The sequence below is a fragment of the Alligator mississippiensis genome, chromosome 7 (assembly GCF_030867095.1).
Source record: "Alligator mississippiensis isolate rAllMis1 chromosome 7, rAllMis1, whole genome shotgun sequence".
NCBI classification, from domain to species: domain Eukaryota; kingdom Metazoa; phylum Chordata; order Crocodylia; family Alligatoridae; genus Alligator; species Alligator mississippiensis.
The window spans coordinates 61,478,744-61,499,902 of NC_081830.1; the positions used below are offsets into that span (position 1 = coordinate 61,478,744).

The following is a 21,159-nucleotide window of genomic DNA, read 5'->3' on the forward strand; positions in this document are numbered from 1 at the left end:
AAATAGGCTAGCAAAGCAAAAAAAAAAAAAAAAAATCCACCTTGCATAATCTAGTTAATGATTCAGCAGTATTAAAGGGCAGCACTTCTTTGAAGAGTAACTCAGCAGACTTGCTCGTCCTGTGTATTCATAGACAGAAGCTGTTGATTGTAGTGGTTAAATTATGGTTTTGTGGGTTTTTAACGCTGCGGAATCAACATGGCTATAGTAGAGGAAGCTGAGTTTTATACCCTCTTTAACATTTTCAGTAGAATTATTTAACAATGATTATATCCACCAGTTGCACTGATTGGTGTAGTTCTGTTTGTGAGTGGGTGATCGATCCTAATTCCGTCTCCCTCTGGACTCACCTGCCATGACTTAGATAGAAAGGAAAAGAAGAGGGTTTCAGTGGTCTTTCTGAGGAATCCGTAACGCCACCCAAGTGGTAACTTCTCACAGTGCTGCTTTATTTCACAGCAGGGTGTTGCACAATAACAGTTGCCTCGCTAATTACTTCATTAGCGAGGGAAAGTAATTCGGTAAGGTAATTCGGTGCTCGATGCCTTACAGATACATTGTAGTGATCACCGTATCTATCACTAATTACCTTGTTAGTGAGGCGCGTTCTCTGCGTCTTTTGCTTGTGCCTCGTGTTGGGAGCGGCCCTGGCTGCTCCCTTGCTGTCCGCACTGCCACTTCCATCGTCGTTGCTGTCCTGATGGGCCGGGGGCTTATGCTAGCTCCTCCTGTCCACACATCATCTCGGAGAGACTCCCTTCACTGTGGACTTCCTGCAGAGCTGCTCCACGGAGCCCTGGTTCTTCCCCGCACTCACGAGAGCCGCTGAGGTTCCCAGGTACCTAGCCTGCCTTGTAATTGACCAGTCATGCTGTCCTGAGCCCGGTGGTCCCGGCGTCCTCCTAGATCGCAGGGCAGGCTGCTCGTTTTCCTTTTCTTCTTTGAAAGCAAAGTGTGTTTGTCCCGCCACCGGATTTATATTGGCCATGGCAGGCTAATCACCCTGCCCTTCCCTGGGTGCGTAATTCCCTTCACCTGGCAGAGTGCATTGTCAGGTCAGTCCTGCCCAAAACTGTTTCAGTAACAGGGCTTGTGCCTGAGCCTCTGTTACACTGTTAAATCAGTGATTTATGTTGATTTTTACACAGTTGAGAATCTGACATTTTATAGCTCATAGGTTCAGTCTGTTACTTTTGTCCAAACCTGAAGGCAGTTTTTGCTCTCTAGGGGTAATTTTGGTCATAATTTTGGACTATTCATATTGCCATTGTATTGTGGTAACATTTAGAAGCCAAGATTTTCAAAAGGGATTAGTGATTTTAGTTGTTGTTTGGGTAGAGAAACTTTAGAGAGACCTGCTGTTGTTAAAGAGGTGTAGTTAGACTTGTTAGTCTGAGGTCAAGTAGAAGGCAAGGTAGACTTGCACTTTAGATTAACCAAACTAGATACACAGCTCAAGCTTTCATTTGCTGAAGCTCACTTCAGCAGAAGCTGTTAAAGAGGTTAGGTACTTGGTACATTCTAAAAATCAAGCCTTTTTATGGTAGAGGATGTTGGGAACATGCAATCAGTAGTCACTTTTTCAAAATCCTGACCAAGGCCTTCAAGTTCCTCATTTGTTACAAAGACATGCTTTTTGTATGAAAAGGCTGTTTTTAGGTAAAAGAACATATACGTGAAAAGCTTATTTATTACAGTGCCTTACAAAGGTTTACTGCTGTTTTACTGTCAGGAAAGATGAGGCTGAGGTATCTTAATAAATCAGTGTTCAAGATGGGAAGAGAAGCAACTTTTCCTCATGTATTCATTTGCTTCAGTCACTAGATGGAAAATGAGGTTGGGATTTGGTAGATCTAGGTTCTGTTCCCAAATTTATTAGTGCATAACAGTAAGCATGCCACTTCACCACACAGGGCCTTACTTACTTCTTCCATCTAGAAAATGGACTAATGATACTGACCCCTTTTGTAAAGCACTTTGATATCTACTGGTGTAAAGTGGTTGTTTAGGTTGTATAGGTCACAGGAAAACCCTGGTGAAAATAATATGACAGTTAGAGCACATGTGAAAAAATTTCAGAGCTGGAAGAAGCAATTTGTGTTGCTAATGGCAAGGATGTAGATGCCAATATGTGCACTTGTTGAAACACAGACATTTGACTACATGCATTTTATCACTTAACTATGTAATTGCTAATTAGTTCTGTGCTGCTTAAATAAATCAGCACATTGGTCTGTAGAACCGAAAACTAGTGATAACTGGTATCTGCCAGGAATTAACCTATGGGTGTTTTAATTGGCCATATAACTCAGTTATTTTTAATTGCTTGAAAATGTCCAGGAATTAGTTTTTTGCTGTGGCACTTGGATCATTTTTTCAGACATTTGCAACTAGCTGACATATGTCAAGTATTGTTTGAAATCTTTGTAGTGGTTATATGTGGTGGTGATGTGTCATAGAAAAATCAAAGGACGTATGGACTTATGTGTGGACATGCATGCATGAGCGCGCACGCACTCACACTTCAGTTTTAACTGTGTATAGTGAAAGTACTCCTAATATGAAAGCAATTTTATCACTGTAAGGGTGCTTCCTATCAATATATTTCACTTCCTATACAGGAATATTTAACTAGTCCAATGTAAGTCATCTTTATACTCCTATAACAGTATAACGCTTCCGCCCAGTATCAGTGTGATTATAGCTATTTTCATGAAAAAAAATTATTGCACCCCACACCAACATCGGTATAGTGGTAAAAAAAATTTCTGTGGGCTGGGATCAAGACAGGATAAGAACAGTATCTATTTTGCCTTCTAGATCAATCCATTTACAACCAGATATCAGCTAGTGATCATAGAAGGCAACTGAGAAAGATAATAACTTACGGTCACTTTTCAATACCTACTTACAGACTGTTTAAATTACTGTAGCAATGAATGTCAAACATTTATTGCCTTGGACTCTAAAACTGACTTGATAGAAGTCTGAGAGAGACTGTTTTCTGAAAAAGTTAATCTTTACAGAAATGTTTTCAGTGTCTCATCTCTTCCCATTTAAGTTACTACTTTCAAAATCTGACAGCTCAGAAATTATTTATTTTTCTATACCTGTAAAATATTTTAACTGGAAATATATAAACAAAGTGGAATGATTTCCTTAGAATTGCCTAAAACCATGAAATATATTGAAATTTACCAAACGAGAACATTTTGCTTTTAAAAGATTTAAAAAATACACAAATTTTACAGGAAACTTTGGATCACCAGTAAAAAAGACTGGACCAAATTCTCTTATGGCCTGCTCTTGAGACGTACTTGGTATTCACAAAACTGACTGAAGACCACAGAATTGGTGAGTATTTTGTTATCTCTTAGAATTGCTCTATTAGTTTGCGTAGCTGTAAATCCAAACGAGAGACACTGGCTGTACATTAAGTGCAACTTACAGCAAATATCTCTCATTGTATGTTTGTGGCAAAAGGGGGTAAGTGTAAAATGGAGCATGTTTATTAAGAATAATTGAAAATACATTATATGTACTGTCATTTTCTTTATGGCAAAAACAAGTTGTTTTCACAGTTTTATATTGTCTAAGTTATTTTCAGTGTCTCTTTCAGCTTAATACTTAACTATTCTAGTGTTCTAGACATCAAACTGGATGGAAACAAGAAGCTTCATGCAAACAAATTTTTATTGTGAAGTAGTGATATAAATTAAACTTTCTTGTCTATTAATGAAGATCTATAGGATATCCAATTACTATTTTGGGCTAATCCAAAGAAGTGTTAGTTTGTTTCAACTGACCCCTACTGGCAAGCAAATTACATTAAGGACAAAAATACTCACTTGGTGCCATGACAGTTTCTTTTGTTTATGTTGCAGGTATTTAATTAAAAATGCTGTTGTCAATAGGAATGCTAATGCTGTCTGCCACTCAGATCTACACCATTTTGACAGTTCAGTTGTTTGCTTTCCTTAATCTTTTGCCTGTGGAGGCAGATATTTTAGCGGTAAGTGCCATAATAATTTTTACATGTAGTTAAAATTGTACAAATAATGGAAACTTCTTTCAGGTTTTCCTAATTGTGTATCATCTAATGCAGGAGATGTATTAAAGCAGATTTGTAAATGTCATTGAAATTATCCACACATTTTACCAGGTAAATGAATACTATTTTGAATACTATTTTTAAAAAAAGGCTAGGGTTTTCAAAGTAGTTAAATGGAGCATGTAGATACTCATAGATTTTAAGGCTAGAAGGGACCTTGGAAGATCATCGGGTCCAGCCCGCTGCACTACAACATCATTGAAATTGAAGGAAGGGGGACATTTAACTTAAGATGCCCTTGAAAATCCCAGCCTAGTTTTTGCACACATGCACGCACATGGGCATCTTAAGTTAGGTGTCCCCCATCCCTCAATATATATAAAAGCTTTGTCTGTGTCTGTCTGTCTGTAATGCTCTTGGGAGGTGTGGCGGACCAGTAGGGGGCGCTCCTGTGCTGAGCCACCCACCTCACTGTGCCTGACCACGTACCAAGCTCCAAGTGCCTCCCCAGAGTGCCTCACACCTGCAAGCCTGGGGTACTGCTGCCACCACAGGGGTTGTGGTCTGTATATGGGCCCTGTGCCCCTGGGTTACACAGGCCTGGTAGCCCTTGAAGGTGCTTGACCCGCTGCAAGAAATTGGGATGCTTCCTTAGGCTGAAGCACAAAAGGTAGCCTCCCTTAGCTGAACCTAGGGAGCATATAGGCATGCCCAATCCCTCTCCCTGCTAATACAACCATACTGGTTATAGTGGAAAGCTTTATTGGGTAAAGAAGGTAGGCTTGGGGAAGGGTACAGATTAGAGAAGTATCAAACAATAGCCCAGAGCAAACAGTGCCAGCTTAGTAGCTGTTTGAAAAGCTTTACTGCAATGTAGAAACGATCTTTCTGGTTAAGGTTCGGGTAAGTTACTCATATGTTCATCTGGAGCCTAGAAGAGCTCCAGAGGCTGTGTGTTTACTCCATGTTCCCCAGTATGGCTCTTTCCCTTGCCTCATGGGGACCCTTGTATACACCTGGTTTGACCTCATAAAAAAGTTTTCACCAGAAGCAGCCCCATTGGCTGCTGCCTGGTGCTTCCTAATGACATCACCTTCCCAGGTGAGGGAACTAGTCACATGACCTGCAGTGGTAGGGAAACTGAGACAGTGGGAGCAGGTTCCCCCTCCCTCAGGAATGTCTCCAGCATAGGTCACAACTCAGTGTTAAATGAAACAGATGGGGGAAGAGCTGCCTGCTCACAGCAGTGAGGCAGATGGAGGGGCGGTTTTTTCACAGAGGGCGTGGCTCCAGCCAGTGCAGCATGCAGGGTGAATTGCCCATCAAGAATGATGGCAGGGAAGGAGTGCCACCATGACGGAGGGGATGGAGCGGTGGGGTGGCGTGGGGCTGGATGCAGGGAGGGAGTGGGGAATGACGGTGGGGATGGAGTGGAGGTGTCACAGGGTGGTAGCAGCGTGGCGCTGGCCTTGCCCCCACCTCCATTCCCTCCATCCTTGCTGTCATGGCAATGCCCTGTCCCCGCCGTCATTCTTGATGGGCAATTTGCTAGTATTGTACAATAGGTTTTTAAGAAGAACTTTCTGTTTATTTATTTTAAATTGGCCAAGTAAATTGGTAACTAGCACACTTAAATACATTTTACTTATGCATATAAATAGTCCTACTGGTGATAACTGAACTGCTTGTCTGCATAAAGCCAAGTATAATTTTTAATGTTTGTGTGATTGGAACATAAACTGGGAGTGGAAGAATAAGCTGTTACCTTTCCCAAAGCTAGGTCTATCCCCTAAAATGTTGTCAGGATATCTCCTTATTGGCATATCTGTGTTGACAGACCTGTTCACTTAGATTCAGTTTTTACAGCAAGAGTTCTTTTGTTTGCATAGCTTATGTTGCCTGGGAGGTAGGTTTATATGGGCCAAAGAAATTTGTATAAATTGTGTCTTCCGTTGGTGGCTTAGCCTTCTATATACCCTCTATATACCAGCCAAATAAATCTGTGTAAGCTGTGTCCCCCATAGGTGGCCTAGCCTCCATTCATTGAAGGGGTTGGGCCCTACTCTGAGGCTTCCTTTTATTGATGGCTAAGATACTGTGGTTTAGCTTTCAGCAACTGTCCACCTACTGTTATTTACCAGATATTATCACAGAGCAGGTGATGTGAGGAAGAACCTTGTTCTCTTTTAATTTATAATTTGTTTTCTGTACCCTTTGTAGTGTAGTGACCCTGGGTATTGTTAATATACTTGTAATGCATGGACTAACCAAGCATGTTACATTGAGTTAAAATGGGCAAGAATTTTTTGTTCCTGTGTTGTGTATTTGAACACTAAATCAAGACATTTTACCCCTGAATGAAGCGGAATTAAGTTACTGCAGGCACTTGGACAGTTACTGTGCATTACTTGCCCTGTAATAAGTCCCTGCCCCCTTTTAAGTTGCTGTGATTTTTCTGTGCTTGCACACATGTTAATAGTACAATTAGATCTTTAAATAGTTCCTCAGATAAACATTTCATCATGCTTGAGAGTAATGTTAATTTAGGGTCGAGGGTTAGTGATGAAAGATGATTTTTGTACCACCTAGAACTCATTCTTTAGATACTGCAGAAATCTAGAGGGGGGAAGCTGCAATTGGGTGGGAGTTCAAGCTACTGAAATAATTGGATCTAATAGCTGTAATCAATTATTTGCTCTTACCCATAGTAATATCCAAGAAAATTATTATTCAGACTAACTGAACCCAAGTACTCAAATCAGTATTTATTAAATTATAGGCTCTGCAAGTTTGTGGGAATACCAGTTGCCAAATATTGAATTGTAGTTTGACACATGGGATGCTTTTACTAGGTTTGCATTATGAATTTTTAATATGTCTTTGCAGCTAGATATTTTAAGGAAAACTAATTTAGATATATGAAAATCTTTAATTGGCTACCACCACTCCACAGTTAAATTAGTTTTCATTATAAATCTACCTTTCAACCCCTTAGGTTCCTAAAAGAAACTGATCTTCCAGCATACTATATTCTACATATGACTATATACCTTACGGTGGAAGAGTTCAGTTGTTTCTGTTTTGCATTTTGCTCTACAAGTTTCCCTCGCCAACTGCTGGGGTTAGGTTCCTGAAAATTCCCATGGTTAGCAAGACAAAAGACTTATGGGAAAAACGACAGGTTGCGGTCTGATGCACGGCTACGGAAAACCGTGGTTACTCAAAACTGTATACCGTGGTAGCTAAAATGGTATATAGAATATTAAGCGTGGATACTCAAAACCGTGGTTGGCGAGGGAAACCTGTACTTCCTATTACTATGGCTGCAGTCTAAGAGGATGGGGGTCATGTCTGTACAATGTACAGTAAAAGCTCTATTAACCAGCATCCATGGGGAATGGGGCCAGTTAGTCAAATATGCCAGTTATCTGAGAATTTTTTTCAAGAAAGAAACTAAGCCTTAATTTTAACTGATATAACAACTTTTAATATAACATTTTAATATAACATTATTATAACTTTTAATGTAACTTTTAACTATGATGTAGCAACTTTAAATATTTTAACTATGATATAAGGAATAATAAAGTAAATAGTATACTGTACTATTACTGCCCCTCAGCTGCTTCTGAAGGCACCTTGGGATCAGAGGTTGCCTCAGAATGTGGCTCTGCTTCGGAGTGTGCCTCTTCTTGAGGATCATCAACGTCAGTATCTGATCCTTGACACAAGCTGCCTGAATCCTTGACACAAGCTGCAGAGCTCTTTGAAGCAACCTGCGGATGTCTGCCTGCCTGCAAGTCAGTTGGCTTTTTTCAGGAAATTGTTGTGAACAACATGAAGTTGCATCACTTCCTGAGCAGAATAAGAAGACTGCTGCTCAGCAAATTTCAAGAATATTTCCAGACATTGTGCAGCAGTAGCCCAAGCCACTTTAGTTTCTTCACTATGGTCTTCTTCTGAGTCTTATTCAGGTGCAGTAGATCTGTCAGGGTGCACAATCTCTTCCATAATTTCAGCATCAGTAAGGGTTTGTGCAGCATCAAGGTCTTGATCAATTGTTCACCCACTCTTCAAGTTCAGTATCTTTGAGTTTAGTGAGGTCAGCATTTTGAAGGATATCAAGAATCTCTTTTAACGATTCTTTTTTATGTCTCACATTGAAATCTGCAAACTCTTCTTCGTCAGAAGATCCCTCTGCAAACATCACTGCTGCCCACAATTTTCTCCAAGCCTTCCTTAAAGTTGTACTATTCACAGCACACCAGGCACATGCCACATTGAAAATTGCATCCTTAATGGTATACTGTGACTGAAATTCTTGGAGGCTGCCTTCATAGTCAAGTAGCTCCTTCATAAAATCCCTTCTGTAGATGGATTTCAGGTTTTTGATAATTCCCTGATCCATAGACTGTATGAGTGAGGTGATATTTTCAGGCAGGAAGATGGTAAAAATATTTCCAGACACTAACTCTGCTTCAGGAGGGTGAGCTTAACAGTTAGCTAAAATCAGAATAACTTTTGTGTCTTCTGGCTTTTCTTCAGATTCTTCAGATGCTCTTTCACTGCTGGTATAAAGACATAGTAAAACCAATGCAAAAATATTTCCTTGTCCATCCATGCATTAGGTTGTGCCTTGTACTCAACAGGTAGATGAATGACACCCTTGAATGCTCTTGGTCGCCTGAATTTTCCAACCACTAGTGACTTGATTCTGTGTGTGCCTGCTGCATTTGCACACATCAGTAGTCAGGCAGTCCTTGCTGTGCTTAAAACCAGCTGCACCAACTTCACCTGCACCAGCCAGGGTAGAAGTTAACAAACAACACCAAAAGCCAGTTTCATCAGCGTTGTAGATCTGCTCTGGGGATACGCCATGCCCCACAACCAGTTTCTGGAAAAATCCACTATATTTTTCAACAGCCTCGTGATCAGCAGATTTTTTTCTCCAGACACATCAAGTCTACTGATACCATGGTGAAGTTTGAAGCAAGACAACCATCCATCTGAAAAAACACAGGCCTCGGTCATTCCCATTTATTGATAGAAGTCTTTTGCTTTTTTGATCAGTATTGGGCCAGAAATTGGAGCTCCCTCCGAACGTTTTAAGGCAAACCATTCATACGATATCTTGTCTAATTGTTTCAGTTTTGGTTTGTGCAGAGTATGGCATTGATCAGTTGCTTTACTTGTCTCAGAATTCGTCACAAACTGGAGTAACTCTGCCCTCTGTGCCTTGATGTCATAGAGCGTCGATGAGCTGACATTAAATTTCTGCATCAACCTGTTCCTGTTTTCTCCTTTTTCCAGCTGCTTAATTAGGTCCAATTTCTGCGTAATCGTCAAAACAACACGCTTTCGCTTCTGTCCTCTGCTTGTTGATAGAGTATTGGTAGCCATAGTTGCAGGATGGGTGAGATATTCAGCAATGAAGTCACAGCAAAAGCACAGGCACAAGCTCAACGCGATCACAATGTGATCACAATGGCGGATGAGACTGCTGTTAGTGACACTGCTCGGCTGCGTCCCAAACAGCAAGATGGTATCAGTGACAGATGCCGGTTAATAGAGAATTCTGGATGGTAAAGTGCCGGGTAACGCAGCTTTTACTGTACCTTTACTTGCATATGAAGCAGGGTCAAACATTTTTAAGAGTATTATGTAAATATAAATGGACGTGCTGCTGACTCCTTGAATAATTTGGAGAGTGGGTATGTAAATGTGGGGGGAAATATAGTAGAATAGGAATTCAAGGGGTACGTACTGAAGGAACAGATGACTGGAGGATGTGGATTGGGAGATAGGAGACTGTTTACCTCATCTCGGAATGAAGGACCCGGAGGAGGGCAAAGTATAGTTAAAGAGATTTTTCAAGACAGTAAAAGGGCAAGGAAGCAGAAGAATGGAAAGGCCCATTCTCATTCATTAACTCCTTAAAATATTCTTCTGTGCATATTATGTTAGAGTGATATTATAGCTGTGATGATCCAGAAATTATGCTAGAGGCAAGGATTTCTTAGGGCGATATCTTTTATTGGACTTAAGTAGTTGGGATGAAACTAGACCTGCTTTTGAATGCAAAATATGCATCTATTGTATGTGCTTATTAACATTTATATCTAAAAATATAATGATTTAAGCACTTCAGAGTTTGAGCAGGTAGGTAAAAGCCTGCCATTCAGATTTTGTTCCATTCCTCCGTTTCCTGTAGAGTTATAAAACTCTGCAGAAGGGAAACCCTGTTTTGGTGGACCAGAAAGTATTTTTCAGGACAGACTTGAAAATTTGCAAGTAAAATGTATGTGTAGAGAGTTAAGTTTGTGTGTCTTGTAAGGCAGTTGGAATTCTTCCACTGACTTGGAGATGGGCATTAAGTACATTGCTGTTAGCTCTTATATTAGAATTTGACAGCTCCTGTCTTCCATTCTTGTTATCAGACGATACTTCAGTCTTATTTAGTAAATAGGATGAAGAATATTTGGCAATTGAATGGTATAATAAATGGACAATTATGAATCATTTCAAACTGTATCATATCAATTGCATTTTCATCTGTCTTGTTATAATCAACAATTTTTACAGGTAGTCAGTGTTTTTATTTTCCCAGTAGAAAATTGAAAACCCACCCGGACTGTTTTCACCCTATTTATTAGAGACTTGAATGTTCCATTCACTACCTCTGGCTTGTGGGAATGGAAAATAACAGAGAAGAGAAATGTGACTTATGTAATTTTAGGTTCTTTTATGCAGTGTTGTTCTACGTTGACTCTTAGTTTTGATTAGAAAAATAGAACTTGTTAACTGTTTAAATGGAATAGTTTGTAGGGAGATGAGGAAGGATAAAATCTTGATAAAGGGATTAATGTATCTTACAAAGCTGACACTTCGATAGCAACATCTCCCCCAAAGTGGAAAAAAATACTGCTCTTTCAGGAACATCTCCATGAGTTGTGGTAAATGTAACATTTGTAGGTGTTCTTTGTTTAAATTCAGTTTCTGCAAAAGAGGTTTAACAGAGGTATTTGAATTCTAGGAAATAAAGGGGAGATTTCATCACAGTGAGTGGAATTAATTTACTTTTTTGTTAAATTATTCTGAGTGAAGAGAGCCTTAGGAGTTTATTACTTGGGAAATGATAAATGCAATAAGATTGGGTTGGGGGAGTATGTGGATGTAAACCCCTGGAAAAACTTTGGTACTGGAAGAGCAGTTTGGCTAGTTCATTAGCTTGGGTATTAGGAGGGCCCTATCACTAGTACTACACTTGTGCTCTAAATTATTTGATGTTTCTTTGTGTTCAGTTTGATATGTATTACAAAACTAATTTTATTCTACTTTTCAAATTTGTTTAGTATAATTTTGAAAATGCAACTCAGACATTTGATGATCTGCCAGCCAGGTTTGGCTATCGATTACCGGCTGAAGGCTTGAAGGTAAGAAATCTCTGAATACACAGAAAAAAGTATAATCTAAAGAAAACTATCGAATGAGATGATTTTGTTGCAATTTGTTTTAAGTACTAGGTAAATAATAAACACATATGCATGCGTGTGCAAGTATTGAATAATCAACTAAGAGCAGGTGCATCTTAAGTTTGTTCATGTAACCAACCATCTCTTTTTTTGCTACATAATGAGTGTTTAAAATCCAGTATTTTTTCAGTTGATATAGTCTTTCCTTGGAGTGCAAAGCCACACAAGAACTATTCTTGCCTGTAGAAAATAAGGTTTTCAAAAAAATGGCTTGAATTATTACATTTTATTTTTATTGACTTGCTATTTCTTTTTGTAATAAACATTTGTTTTAGTGGTGAGCTTCACATACTCGAGCATTTGTTGCACTGGTCCCCAACTGAGGTATGTATTAACAGACATGTACTGATCAAAAACTGTGTGCTTTAAGTATGTCTTGGAGATAGAGAGAAGCAAAGCAGTCTCGAAAGAGCTGTTTCCAAATGTGGATTCTAGTAAAGCTATCAGTGTTGTGTGTTGCAGGGCAGAATGTATTTTTGTTTTACCATTGCACAAATGTGTAACAAGAAGCCAAAATGGGCGGAAAAAACTAAAAGGAGCAGAGGGTAATAGGAACCTGTTCTCTTCCTTATGCCTTGGGAGAATAGCTCGTTATGCACTGTACCGCTTGAGGTAGAATGAACAGCAGTGTCAGCCCAGTCCCTTCTGAGGGAGTATTGACGTGCCCACCTCCATTCCACTTCAGTTAGTGGGAGTACACACTCCACCCTGTAACTGAGTGGCTCTTTGCTTGCATTCTCTAGAGTGCCTGAAGGCACTGTATCATCTTGGTAGACACTAGGAACTGAGCTTAGTGGGGACCTTTATAGCCAAATCATTTGAATTAAACAGCTAGGTTTTTATGTTGAGAGCTGTAAGCAACTTGTATTTTCTATGAATTTTGCACAGGGAGGAATGCCATGTCAGCTTTTTTACACTGACCCTAAAACAGGGTAGTACCTTGAAGACATAATCAGTCCCTGAGATTGTGATAAAAATGCAGATCTAGTATCGGATCTCTCACCTGGTGCCCAAATAACATGTGTTACCATATCACCTGGCGTAGCTTCCTAACTATACCTGTATACTCTGGCATCTGCAATTTGAAGATTCACCCCAAAATGATGGATCACACCAGTATGAATTCTAGACCCTGTAAATGCAGACCTTTTCACTTTTTGCCTCTAACCTGGTAAAATATCTTGACCTAGTCTGATGGAATTGTGGGTTAACAGTCAGAATCCCAGCCTGAAAGCCCCGTATGGAATGGAGAAATCCATGCAAACAGTGACATAAGAAAACTTCCTTTTTATAAGTCCCTGCCTTAGCAAGGGCTTGATACAAAGCTCTTTTAAATCAGTGGGAATCTTTCCACTAACTTAAATGGCTTTGCCTTAGTTCCTAATTGAGCAAAGTATTCTGTTTAGTTTGTCTGCCCAAAAGGCATTCAGAAGGCACACGTGGGACCATGCTAGACTGTTTTTTCATTTTTTTTTCTACAACTGAAGCTGGACTGAGCTTAAAACAGATGCATAGAACAGGAGAGGCTTAGTATGCATTGTTGCATTCACTGAAAACAGCACATTTTGATGGGTTTTGGAAGATTTTTTATTTTTTAGATGCATGTCCTATCATGAAACTTGATGACATTTTTTTTTTTTTAATTGCATGAGATTCCTACTCCATCTCTCTGTATACTGATATTAGGTTAAACATCTTCACATTACATTTTTCCTATATGTAATTTCAAGAAAAATGAATCTGTGATCTGATGGCCACCTATAAGTTTATCAGGGGTGACCACAAGTATCTGGGGGAACGTTTGTTCACCAGAACACCCCAAAAGATGACAACTAGCTTGAATGGTCACAAACTACTACAAGACCGTTTCAGGCTGGACATAAGGAAGAATTTCTTTACTGTCCGAGCCCCCAAGGTCTGGAACAGCCTGCCACCGGAGGTGGTTCAAGCGCCTACATTGAACACCTTCAAGAGCAAACTGGATGCTTATCTTGCTGGGATCCTATGACCCCAGCTGACTTCCTGCCCTTTGGGCAGGGGGCTGGACTCGGTGATCTTCTGAGGTCCCTTCCAGCCCTAATGTCTATGAAATCTATGAAAAGAACCTTAATATAATATCATAGCTGTAACTTGTTCAGCAGAGTTATTTTTATGACCCTAATGCCCCCTCTACACGTTCAGGTAAAGGTGCAATAGGAGCTAATGTGTGAATAGCAGGAGGCATGATTGTGGGATTGCACTTTAGAGTCCATTGCACCTTATTGCCGGTGCAGGGGAAGCACAGGATTAATAATCCTGGGCTCTGTCTGCCCTGGCAAGAAGCAAGCTCCTGTGGCTGGGAGCCCCCACAGTTCAGGGGCTCCCAACTGCAGGGGTGCAGTGCCAGTGTGCCGGTAGGGGTGGGGGATCTTGGCAGCTGTGATCTTGCTTGCTCAGGAGTGTGTGAAACCATGATCCCCTAGGCCCAAGGGTTTCACACACCCATGAGAATGGGAGATTGCAGTAGCTGTGATACCCTGGGCCCAGGCATTTCATGCTGGGAGCTGATGGGGCTTCCCTGCTGCAGGGGAAACCCTGTTACAAATTAAAGCAAGTTAAAGCTTGATAACAACCAGTTATAAAGTTAGTACACATTTTTGAGGCCTAATTTTATAGCTGGTTGGAGCTTTTTGTCATGTGATATACACTTTGCACGACTACCTGGTCTTAAGGTAATTGCACAATTAATCAGTTAACTGTTCAGTAGCTGTAATGTGTAGAAGGGGCATAACATATCAGCTGCATTTTGACATAGGATTCACTAAATAGCTAGAGGAATAAAATCTTGCGGGTGTGTGTGCAAGTAATCTATGCAATGTGGTATGTAGACTACAGCAGGTACACTGCTAGTTTTTTTTCCTTTAGTGATAAATTGTACCTGTAGTTCTTGGATCCAAACAAAAGCAAGCCTGTCTGTACTAAGCTCTCACTTGATATTTTTTTTAGTGGGAACTTTGACTTGGTGTAAATCAAGGCTACAATTCTAAGTTTTTTGGAGTTTTTTTTATGTTATGGTGTATTAGTACAACACTATTAGATGTATGATTCTTCCCATGTCTCAGGTCATAATGTGAAAACTTCTAGGGGCAAGCACAAGGAGAAGATCCATTGGACTTCTTAATTGTAACTTACATTCTAAGACAGACTCAATTGTCTGAATTAGACCACCTTAAAGCATAATTGCAGAAAGCTATAGCTTCCATTGTATCAAAAATGGGCTTAAAAGCACCTGCTTATTCAAACCATAACATGATGCTAGGAGCAGTTGAGCTTGTATGACAAAAGATCCATTGAGGTAAAGCTCAGTAAAATATACCAGACTACAACTAATGAGAATCTCATATATAGGTTTGGAAACTGTATGTTATGACTTGTATAAAGAAGTCAATGTGAAAAAAGAGAGAGGACTGAGAGAGTCTGCTGCATGTGAGCTTCAGCAGTTGATACAAGCTACATCCTATGAATAACAGACAGGAAGCTCTATAGTTAGAGAAATTCAGTAATCTGATCTTGGTGGGAGAGAGGGGACTTGCTAAGCAACTAAAGAAAGACTTCTTGGTGCTCAGCCAATGACAAAACTTGCATTGGTTTCAGTGGACTCAGGATTGACCCTGTGTTAGACTAACTTGATTAATAATGGCTCCTTAGATCCAGGTTAAAGCCAGTGCTTATAGAACTACAAAAAGTAGGGAGGCAGTGGGGAGCTAACTGTATAGTTACTGTGTGGCTACATCTGGATTGCAGCAAAACGTAGACTGGAGGCAGTTCATAGAAAAGCAGTTTCAAGAGCAGATATGGAAGGATGATAGAGGTAGAGTTGTTTTACGCAGAAGAATAAATAAAAAGTTAAATAAGCCTTTACCTGTCTAAACCAGTGGTGGCCAACCTTTTGTTCATCTCATGGGCTAGATTACCAGTGTCAAGTCTGTCCATGGGCCAGATTTGGCCTAGGACCTGATCTGGGCTCACAGGCTCAGTCTCTGCCTGTGGGGATTTGGCCTGGGGTTTAGAAATTTGGTGGTAGGAGAACAGTGGCAGTGTTAATTGCCACCATTCCCCTGCTGCCAAATTTCTGGACCCCTGGGGATCCCTGTGTGCATGATATGACTTCATGTGCCAGGTTTGGCCCACTGGCTCGGGGTTGAGCACCCATGGTCTAAACAGCCGCCAATGAGGAAGTATAAGAGAGATTAAAAAATAATTTTAAAGTATGTTTTACCTAACAGTAAAATCCTACAGGCTGGTACTTAAAAATCAAGAAAAGTAAACGGGAGATTAACTGCTTCATTAGTACAGGTTTCCCTTGATTTATGCTAGTTCCATATATGTGAATTTGCTCTTATGTGATCACTTTTTTCCTACCCAAAATTCCTTATATGTGAGGTAAATTCACTCTTATGAAATCGGGGCTGTGCTTCTCCCCATTCATCCCAGCCCCTGGACTGTGCCATGCCGCAGTGCCAGCTGCTCCTGGGTCTGCTGCAGCAGCTGGGGTGAGTGGGGAGAAGTGGGGCCCCGGGAGGATTGGGGCACAGTTCAGCCCAGTGGCTACAGGCAGCTGGCATTGGCTGCTTTTTGGCTGCTGCAGCAGGGACTGGGGTGAGCGGGGAGAAGTAGAGGCCCCGGGCTGTGGCAGGCAGCAAGGCAGCAGGAACTGTGAGTGGGTGTGGGACCGGAGGGGGGGGGTGCAGCTCTTGCTGCTATGCGCCCCCCCAACAGGGCTGCGGGCTGGGGGGCTGTGCCAGGCTCTTCTCAGGGGGACGCAGGCCCCCAGATCTGCAGGCTGGGGCCAGTGGCACCACCAGGCTCTCGGCGGGCAGTTTGGGGGGGCTACGGCAAATTTTGGGGTGGCAGCAGCCCCCCCTCTCAGCACCGCCACCTCATTCCTGCAAGCAAGGCTGGGGCTGGAGGTGGCACCGGGCTCTTTCCTGCGCTCCAAGCAGGCAGCAGCGATGTTGGGAGGATGGTGGTAAGCCCTATATAGTTGTGTGAACCAAGTTGCTGTAGCACGAATGCCTGTTGAATGAATGATAGCAATAGATAGTGAAAAGGCATCAGAAGGAATGGGTAGAAAGAGAAATTTTTTCCTCCTGGCTATGTAGCTTCATTGGAGCCATAACAGCTGGAAGTAGAAGTGTGTATGACTGAAAGCTGGGCATGGTATTGGCCCAAATTCCAGAGGATCTTTATAGTTTGAGTGGAACAGTTTGAGTTTGCCAGGGAATTGGCTGAGGCTGCGCGCTCCTGGTGCATGGTTGTCATGGGAGACTTTAACTACTCAGACATCTTGTGGGAGGAGCGCTCAGCTAAATCCGAGCAGTCGCAAAGCTTTCTCTCGTGTGTGAATGACCTCTATCTGACGCAGGAAGTCTACGGGCCAATGAAAGGTAAAGCACTGCTCAACCTGGTACTGGCAACTGGGGACGACCTACTCGGCGACCTATCGATCAAAGGGAAGCTGGGTGACAGTGACCATGAGCTGATCACCTTCACCATCCGCCGTAAAGCTGGCAAGTTAGTCAGTAATACAGGAGTCCTCGACTTCAGGAAAGCTGACTTTGATGAGCTAAGGAGGCTTGTCAGTGAGGCCCTAAAAGGCCACAACCCAAAGCAGAGGGGAGTTCAAGCTGAGTGGTTGCTCCTCAAGGGAGCAATCCTGGATGCACAAGCAAAGTCTATCCCGTCTTGGAGGAAAGGCAGCAAAAGGGCACAACAGCCCCCTTGGCTCTCCAGGGAACTAGCAGACCTGCGTCTTAAAAGGAAGACCTGCAAAGGATGGAAGACTGGAACCACCACCAAGGAGGAATATTCTGCTCTGGTCCGACCTGCAGAGAGCAAACCAGGAAAGCCAAGGCTGCGGCTGAACTCCAGCTAGCTACAAACGTCAAGGACAATAAAAAGTCCTTTTTTAGATATGTGGGGAGCCGGAGGAAAAACAAGGGCAACATTGGACCCCTGTTAAACCAGATGGGACAACTGACAACCGATGCCCATGAAAAAGCAAACTTGCTTAATGGGTACTTTGCATCAGTTTTTCATCAGTCCCATGGGACGCTTCTGCCCACTGTGGATCAGGGAGGCCCAAGTGAGGGAGTTTCCTTACCCTCCATCAAAACTGACCTCGTGAAAGAACACCTTGACAGGCTGGATACCTTCAAGTCACTTGGCCCTGATGGTTTACACCCAAGGGTACTCAAGGAGCTGGCAAGCATCATAGCTCAGCCCCTGGCACAGATCTTTGAGAACTCCTGGCACTCTGGAGAAGTGCCCGAAGATTGGAAGAAGGCCAATGTAGTGCCTATCTTCAAGAAAGGGAGGAAAGTAGATCCAGCAAACTACAGGACCATCAGCTTGACCTCTGTCCTGGGGAAGGTCTTGGAAAAGATTATCGAAGAGGCCATCCTTAACAGACTAGCTGACAGCAATATCCTGAGGGATACCCAGCACAAGTTAGTGTCACAACCCGAAGTTGTGATTTTTTTGTTTGTGTGCGCTTCGGCACCGCTAAATTATTTCCCGCCAAATTTGTCACTTTCTTTGCACGGTAGAGCTCTCTGCTGCTAGAGAGAGCTCTGGTGCAACGGGGGATTTCCCGCCAAATTGTAACTTCTTTGCAGCGTGCATCTCTTTCTTGCACCGTAGTGATACACGTTGCAAAGAAGTTCCCGCCATTTGTATTGGGATCCGCGCCATGTTATTGGCCGATTCCTAATTTAGGCACACGTGGCGGCTAGCAATTGGCTTGCTAGCCGTACAAAACGCTTGGGTAGTTTCCGCCCAAGCCGGAGGAGGGAGGAAGAGAGAGAGATTCTGTGTGAAGATCTACAAGCGCTGTGGACCCTCGCGGACCCGACGCACCTCCCCTAAGCAGGCAAGAGAGGCAATAGAACCGAGCCTACAGAGCTTTCGCTTCTCGCCTCTCCCCGTCGCCGAGCGCAATCCTAGACGTATCCCTTTCCTGTAATTTCAGACCCCGCGGAGCCTGAATAACTCCGGGGAGACTTTTCGAACCCAACTTAACTGGACCCGCGGAGCCTAGCAAACTCCGTGGGAGCAACCGTTTTGTCAGAATCCTCCAACGAGGGTTCAAGCGGGAGCTGTGCCTGGAAACTTATCCAGCCTACACCGATACCATCTTTGGGTGTAAGTAAACAATCTTTTCAATCAACCGTTACGCCTCCGTGACTAATTCTAACTCACGCGCGCAAGCCGCTTCGCGGTTTTCTCCCACCCTGCGTGTCCGGGCTGACGGCCACAGCCCGCGTGCACCGCCGGAGACGGGTCCGGTTCGCCCCCGGCTTGCCCATGGCGGCCAAAATGGGATCAGAATCACCGCTGCGCATGGCGACGAGGGCGGGATCGAGGCCCGGCCCGCACAGTTAGTTGTGGGTAGGTCTTGCTTGACCAATCTCATTTCCTTTTATGACCAGGTGACCTGTCACCAGGACAAGGGGGAAGAGATTGATGTCGTATATTTTGACTCTAAAAAAGCCTTTGATCTGGTATCCCGTGATCACCTCTTGGGAAAACTGGCTAACTGCGGCCTCGACCATACCATGATCTGCTGCCTGGGGAATTGGCTCCGCGGTAGGACCCAGAGAGTGGTAGTTGATGGAAGTCAATTGTCGTAGTGCGCTGTGACCAGTGGGGTCCATCAAGGCTCTGTCCTAGGGCCTATACTTTTTGACATCTTCATCAAAGATGTAGACATTGGTGTCAGAAGTGAGCTGGCTAAGTTTGCCAACAGCGCCAAACTCTGGGGTAAAGCATCCACACCTGAGGACAGGAGGGTGATCCAGGCAGATCTTGACAGGCTCATGAAATGGGCGGATGAGAACCTGATGGTGTTCAGTACCGAAAAATGCAAGGTTCTCCACCTTGGGAAGAAAAACCTGCAGCATCCTTATAGGCTCGGCAGTGCTATGCTGGTTAGCGCTACAGATGAAAGGGACTTGGGGGTCATGATTGACCACAAGATGAACATGAGCCTTCAGTGTGATGCTGCGGCTAGTAAAGTGAGCAAAACGCTGGCTTGCATCCATAGGTGCTTCTCAAGCAAATCCCAGGATGTCATAGTCCCATTGTACTCGGCCCTGGTGAGGCTACAGCTAGAGTACTGCATCCAGTTTTGGGCTCCACAATTCAAAAAGGATGTGGGGAAGCTCGAGAGAGTGCAGAGGAGAGCCATGTGCATGATCAGAGGTCAGGAAAACAGACCTTATGATGAAAGGCTGAGAACCATGGGACTCTTCAGCCTGGAAAAGCGTAGGCTCAGGGGTGATCTTGTGGCCACCTATAAGTTTATCAGGGGTGCTCACCAGGATCTGGGGGAATGTCTGTTCACCAGAGCACCTCAAGGGATGACAAGATCGAATGGTCACAAACTCCACTGCGACCGATTCATGCTGGACATAAGGAAGAACTTCCTTACTGTCCGAGCCCCCAAGGTTTGGAATAGACTGCCGCCGGAGGTGGTTCAAGCACTCACTTTGAATGCCTTCAAGACACGTTTGGATGTTTATCTTGCTGGGATCCTATGAACCCTGCTGACTTCCTGCCCCTGGGGCAGGGGGCAGGGACTCGATGATCCTTCGGGGTCCCTTCCAGCCTGAATGTCTATGAAATCTAACATTTTTTCCCAATGAAGGAAAACATTCACTTTCTTTTTCAACTAATTTGAAAGACATCTTTAAAAACAATCTCAGACTTACTCAGCTTTACCTTCTTATAGGAGAGGTTGGCTAGTATGAGAACTGTTAAACTGCCTCCATTTGATAGATGTAAGTGATTTGTCAAGGATTCTCAACAAGCCAATGGCCAGACATGGAAAAGAGATATAAGGTTATTTGAATTCAGTCCTTCAACTGTTGGATAACATTGCCTATTGCAACTTAGTCAGTTGCAGTAACTGATGGATAGAAATCTTTAACCTTGAAGTAATGCTGAAACTTATTTTTGTGTTTTATAATGAATAAAAATGTTGTGATAGTTGTTGATGTAGAATGTAAATGTGCTAATTATTTAATGCTTATGATTAGGCTTTTTCAATTGATTTACAGCTTGTAAAGTATATTTATTTTCATACAGTGAAATAGTTGATGCCAAAGAATGTAATGAAGATGGAAATGTCTTGCTTACTTTACAATGATCCATTTATGGAATCCTCTTTGCCTGATTACCCTTGAATAAGAGAATCTCAATTAAACATTCTTACAGTTAACTTTTTAAAAAACAAACTATTATGTGTTTTATTGAAATTTAATTTTCAGATTCTGTATGTGCATTTTTTTAACTTTAGTTTCTGTTTTAAATGAGATCAGTTTTAAATTTATTCCTCGTGTTACAATTTTGGCAAATACTTTATAACAGTTTACATTAAAAAAAGGAAAGTGATTCTTCATGTATGTGTTGGTACCTTCTAGTCCAGAGGTGGACAAAATAAGTCCTACGGGCCGGATCTGGCCCACCAGGCACTTGCATCCAGCCCTTCTACCCACAAGGGTGGGAGTGAGGCGCCCATGTGTACAACTCCCCAAT

At 42.5% G+C, this 21,159-nt stretch overlaps 1 protein-coding gene across 1 annotated transcript in view; it reads left to right on the forward strand.

The window, feature by feature from the left end:
- The window catches only part of RNF13 (ring finger protein 13), a 154,619-nt gene that overhangs the window by 14,859 nt on the left and 118,601 nt on the right, over nt 1–21,159 (forward strand). Inside the window, exons 2-4 of the mRNA XM_006259169.4 lie at nt 3,252–3,354; nt 3,885–4,012; nt 11,404–11,484. Coding sequence (XP_006259231.1) covers nt 3,899–4,012; nt 11,404–11,484 — 195 coding nt within the window. The 5' untranslated portion in view covers nt 3,252–3,354; nt 3,885–3,898. The remainder of the gene's footprint in view (nt 1–3,251; nt 3,355–3,884; nt 4,013–11,403; nt 11,485–21,159) is intronic.